Genomic DNA, 6000 nt, shown 5'->3' with positions numbered 1-6000 from the left:
GGTTTAACTGGAGAAACAGACATTTCGGACCTAGTCCATTCTCAACCTTCTCAACCTTAACCCTTCCTATGCCAGCCCTGACTGCAACACGTGCATCGGTGGGTTCTGCAAACATTGTATATCAATGGTGTCTATTTAGTGTGTATACATAGTGTATCAGCATTTTTCATTATGGATTGTTATGTATTAGTATTATTATGGAATTACACTGTACATACCTAACTAGTCCTACCCTTCCTATGCCAGCCCCCATGGCAACAGTTACATCAGGGGTATCTGCAAACACTATATTTCAATTGTCTGTTTTAATTGGTCATGTAATCTTATGAAATTAGACTCTACTGCACCTAACCCTCACCACCCCAGCCGTAACGGCAACAGGTGAATCAGTAGGCTCTACCAACGCTATTTTAATGGCTTCTTTGTTTAATGTATTAAGACGTGTACTGTACATGTCTGCTGTGTACCTGTATGGACATGTATATTGTGGAATTACACTGTAAATGGATACAGATACATAACAACACCATCCCCGACAGCAACAGATGTATCTGTGAGTCTGTTCTAGAAGGTCGCACAGAGGTCAAAAGGGTCGTTGACCTTCGGGTTGTTGGCAGCCTAATTGTTAGGGAGTTGGTCTTGGGATCACAGGGTTTATGTGCAGTTGTGTGTTGACTTCCTTACTACACCTTCATCGATAGCTGTGAGGTTAAGTGCCTTTGCTCAAGGGCACTTCAGCCATGGTGGGTTCAGGAGACCACATACATTCTACCTGGGTGGGATTTGAACCTGGAACACCTCTGATCACAACGTCAACCCCCTAACTGTCAGAGAGTTCACAGAGTTACCAATCGAGTTTTGTAGTAGCACTGAACATCTGAGCAGTTGTTGTGTTTGTAGTGGCAGGAACTTTATTCAGGGGGCGCTGTGGTGCCTCTGGCCAAGGCACTGACATCAGAGACACTCTACATACATGAGACGAGATGCCCATAGAAATGAACAGGGCCCAATATGGTGTGTGCATGCGCTTCTCCCACTTTTCTGGCAAAAAGAGCCAAATGCCTACTAAGCTGGACTCTCATTGATCCAATCATCTCATGAGCACGGGTGAGGCGTAAATGCAATTTCATTGTGTGCAGTTTGCAGTGTTCACTTGTGTGCTGTGGAGTGCTGTGGCAAAATGAGTTTCACTTCCACTTCATAAGCAAATCCTGCTCAGGCGCAGTTGAAAAATATAGAGAAATAACTGCCCCGAGACGTTGCCAAGATGGCCACCAAGAAGATGGACTTTTTAGTTTTTTGAAGTATGTTTTGGGTTTTTTCGCCTTTATTATGGCAGGATAGTGTGAGAGAAGACAGGAAATGAGATGGAGAGAGATAAGGGAGAGCTGGGAAATGCCCCCGTCCGGACTCGAACTGGGGTCCCCATGGGCATGCAAGCCCAAATGTGGGGGGCTTAGCATTGCTGCGCCACAGCGCACCCCTATACAGACTTTACTGTAACTGACATGCTATTAGAAGACATGGGTAGGAATCTCACCTCAAGGCGTTTTCCGATCCCTCCTCATCTCTTCCTGCCACTCACTTCTCTCTCTCTCCTGCTGTCCAAGAAAAGGTGGAAAGACTCTGTTCACAGAACAGAAATTGGGAGAGGATAGATCCACTTTCTAATGGCCCTACTCACTTTCCCTTTTATCTCCCTGTACTTTACAAGCTCTTGCAGCCAGTGCAGATAGGATAGTCTTTATTAAAGAGACATATACACTCCCTCAATGTAATTGCCTTATTTAAAGCCCATTTGTTTATGGGGCAGCCTCTGTAGTGCAACAGAAGGAAACAGAAGGCATTACCATTTGTCATTGCTGGTATTTACTCTTTAGTGTCTACATCGAACGGCTTTTTTCCCCATCAATGCCTTTTAATACGTTTCCTATGTTCCCCTCCTTCCTTAAAGGTGCACTGTGCAAGATTTTTAGTTGTTTATTTCCAGAATTCATGCTACCTATTCACTAATGTTAGCTTTTTCATGACTTCTTTCCAAATTTACTTAGTAAACTTTCATGAAAAGATCAAATTTGGTAATAGGCAACGAAGTTTCAATGAGCAGCATAGTTGCAGTGCCTTTTTTGACCATTTCCTGCACAGTGCACCTTTAATATTCCTTATTTTTCTCCATCTTTTCTCTCTCTCTCTCTCTCTCTCTCTCTCTCTCTCTCTCTCTCTCTCTCTCTCTCTCTCTCTCTCTCTCCAGATGTGGATGAGTGCCAGACTGGTGTCCACCGTTGTGGCGACGGCCAGACCTGCCACAATCTGCCAGGCACCTACCGCTGTGAATGCCAGCCGGGCTACCAGTACGACATGTTCCGCAAGATGTGTGTGGGTATGTACGGCCACAGGGTGTACCGTGGCCATTTTATACTTCTTTTCATCTCCAGGTTGCACAACATACGGTACATACATGTAGACCTACATATTTTCACAGTATGTAGTCGCATATCCTCTCTAAGCACGATCAGAATACAGTAAATAAGAAAATGAACTGGCAAACATGCAACATACATGATGTATACATCCTTGTCTTATTCCCCCTTGTGTAGAGATGTCCAAATACACTCAGAAAACAGTGAAACTATACCCTTTGGTTCAGTGGTTCTCAACCTTTTTTGAAGAAATGCCCCCTTGGCCTCATCATGAGCCTACACCCCCTTGACATCATCGTAAGACGGACAACGCCCCCCTTAGTGTTAAAAAATTAAATGGACTAATGCCCCCAATGGCAACTAAGCACTGCCCCTTCTCAGCTGTATCCTTCCCAACGCCCCCCCTAGAGCTTTCCAACGCCCCCTGGGGGGCTGTACCGACCCCGTTGAGAAACAGTACTTTAGTTTCACATGTCGTACCATTGCATATAGCTTCATACAGTAGTTAAAGGGACACTGTGTGAGATTTTTAGTTGTTTATTTCCAGAATTCATGCTGCCCATTCACTAATGTTACCTTTTTCATGAATACTTACTGTACCACCACCATCAAATTCTAAGTATTCATAATGACTGGAAAAATTGGATTTTTCATACATGAAAAGGGGGGTCTTCTCCATGGTCCGCCATTTTGAATTTCCAAAAATAGCCATTTTTAGCTGCAAAAATGACTCTACTTGGTTCATACTAGGAAATGTTTGTTTATTACTTAGTAAACTTTCATGTAAAGATCAAATTTGGCAATAGGCAGTCCAGTTTCAATGAGCAGCATACTTGCAGTACCTTTTTTGACCATTTCCTGCACAGTGTCCCTTTAAGCTACAGGCTTTGTGTATGTTTTTCCCCGAACCCCACTACATGCGTCATCCCCTGTGCTTGCCTCTGTGTGCAGATGTGAATGAGTGCTGGCGCTACCCGGGCCGGCTGTGTGCCCAGACCTGTGAGAACACCCCCGGCTCCTACCAGTGCTCCTGCACCACGGGCTTCCGGCTCAGCAGCGACGGCAAGAACTGCGAAGGTACTGTAGGGACTTTCAGATGAAGAAGGTGTGTGTGTGTGTGAGTGTGAGTGTGAGTGTGAATGTGTGTGCGTGCGTGTGTGCGTGCGTGCGTGCGTGCGTGCGTGCGTGCGTGCGTGCGTGCGTGCGTGCGTGCGTGCGTGCGAGCGTGCGTGCGTGCGTGCGAGCGTGCGTGCGTGCGAGCGTGCGTGCGTGCGTGTGTGTGTGTGTGTGTGTGTGTGCGTGTGCGCGTGCGTGTACATTTCTGCTGTTTTGTAAGTTCTTCGCTTTTCCCATTTTTCCATCAAGTGTATAATGATTACCTATATAATGTCCCTTTTATAAAAGGACACAGTATGCATATGGATCTGCTATAGTAATACTGAGCACAGTCCTTTTTCCTACTATGAGCCAAAGCAACCACATAGTGTTATTCAATAGGGGCAAAAAAAAGATGATGTAAAAGAAACGTCCAAGTGTAAATGTATGGATTCAGATTCAGAAAACTTTATTAATCCCATCATTGGGCAATTCAGTTTGCTGTCCGAGTCTCCATCAGTCAGCAATAAATAAATACCGGTAGTATAAATAAAAAGATTAGAAAATGAAATACAAAACCTAAAGAAAATAAAAGACATGCACATCTTTCTGACAGTGTTGTATCCTACACATCTCCACAATGTAGATGTGAACGAGTGCCTGACCAACCCGTGCAGTCAGGAGTGTGCCAACATCTACGGCTCCTACCAGTGCTACTGCCGCGAGGGCTACCACCTGCTGGAGGACGGACACACCTGTGACGGTAAGCAAGGCTCATCCCGACAACACTGTGGTGATCCGCTCGCTCACACAAAATGCTAAACTGAAATAAGTACCAAGTGAAAAAGAGAAGTCCGCGACACTGCTTGTCTATTTATTATTTAATCGAGCAACGTTTCGACCTTCAGGTCTTCATCAGGCAAAGTGATGAAGATCTTGAAGGTCGAAACGTTGCTCGATTAAATAATAAATAGACAAGCAGTGTCGCGGACTTCTCTTTTTCACTTGGATTTACTCTCATTGTCCTGCACCTGGCCCATCGGGTGGGATGTGCACACATCTACTTCTCTGAAACTGAAATAAGTACACATAAATAAATGAAAGGCATTCATGCTGCAATGTACTCTGGTTTTATTTTTTTCATATGTATGATTAATGTTGGTAATTATGTATGTAATGTGTATGATAATGGATATGTAATTCATGTCTGTAATTATTGATCATGGTATCCCTGATAGCAAAGTGACGTTGAATCGATGCTAATTATCATCAAATCGACGCCAAAAGACGTCCAACGCACGTCCCTTTTGCTATCAGGGTATTATATCCTTCATACATATCAGCCATTCTTTTTCCAATTGCTTGATGTGATTTTGTTGTATTCTCTCCACAGACATCGATGAGTGTTCCCAGAGCATGGGACACCTCTGCGCCTTCAAGTGTGTCAACGTGGAAGGCAGCTACCAGTGTGCCTGCCCCGAATATGGCTACACCATGTCAGCTAACGGACGATCTTGTCTAGGTCAGAAAGCTCTTCAAAATTACTTGAACTTTTCAAAGTTCAACATTACTTCCTTTGGTTGTTTCAATAGAGATTTTGTTGTCTGGAAACCATTTTTTCTAATGTCAAATTTCAGCTTGTCATTTTGTAAGGTGAATTACTCATGTATGTAAACTTAAAAATGTGCTTTGCCACGACTGTTTTCAACACTGATGTAGACACTGGGAATATTTAAGAGCAATGAACGTGAAATTATGCCCAAAGCTATGGTGATTAGATATCAACTCTACGTCCATGATATCAAGATAATAGCATTCTTAATACTATTTTATACAATTTTCACATTTATTATCATGCCATAGAAGTTTTACATTTACTATTCTGCAATAGATGTATTATTCTCCTGCAGGCCAGATAACATTTCTGTTGTCTGTTTTGTTTGCTGCGTTTTGCAGATATTGATGAGTGCACCAGTGGAACCCATAACTGCTCGCTGTCGGAGACGTGCTACAATATCCAGGGAGACCATCGCTGCCTGTCTTTCAACTGTCCTGACAACTACCGCCGAGTCTCAGACATGTACGACACACGGATGCACATGCACACACACACGCGCACGTACACACAGACACACGCAAGCACGCACGCACACACACGAACACACACACACACACACACACACACACACACACACACACACACACACACACACACACACACACACACACACACACACACACACACACACACACACACACACACACACACACACACACACACACACACCAAGCCTGCCTTTCTGGTACTGAGTGTGAATGCATTGTCAACTCAGTGACGTCCTGCTGTTTTGCTTGAGGCTGGGAATGAAATACAAGACACAACAACAGTATGGTCTGAGTCCCCCGAGTGTTTGTCTCTACTGTGTCAGGCATTTTTAAGTTTAGGAGACTTGTGTGCAATTTATACACTCAAAAAACAAATGAG

At 44.0% G+C, this 6000-nt stretch overlaps 1 protein-coding gene across 2 annotated transcripts in view; it reads left to right on the top strand.

The window, feature by feature from the left end:
- LOC134456627 (fibulin-2-like) overlaps positions 1–6000 on the top strand; it is a 60386-nt gene that overhangs the window by 51615 nt on the left and 2771 nt on the right. For both annotated transcript variants that reach the window (XM_063208047.1, XM_063208045.1), the window contains 5 exons: positions 2252–2380; positions 3372–3497; positions 4162–4278; positions 4909–5037; positions 5472–5595. In XM_063208047.1, the coding sequence (XP_063064117.1) occupies positions 2252–2380; positions 3372–3497; positions 4162–4278; positions 4909–5037; positions 5472–5595 (625 nt within the window). The remainder of the gene's footprint in view (positions 1–2251; positions 2381–3371; positions 3498–4161; positions 4279–4908; positions 5038–5471; positions 5596–6000) is intronic.

The sequence above is a fragment of the Engraulis encrasicolus genome, chromosome 10 (genome assembly GCF_034702125.1).
Source record: "Engraulis encrasicolus isolate BLACKSEA-1 chromosome 10, IST_EnEncr_1.0, whole genome shotgun sequence".
In the NCBI taxonomy this organism is placed as follows: Eukaryota; Metazoa; Chordata; class Actinopteri; order Clupeiformes; family Engraulidae; genus Engraulis; species Engraulis encrasicolus.
The sequence above is the reverse complement of the archived record's forward strand: the minus strand, read 5'-3'. Positions and strand labels throughout refer to the sequence as shown.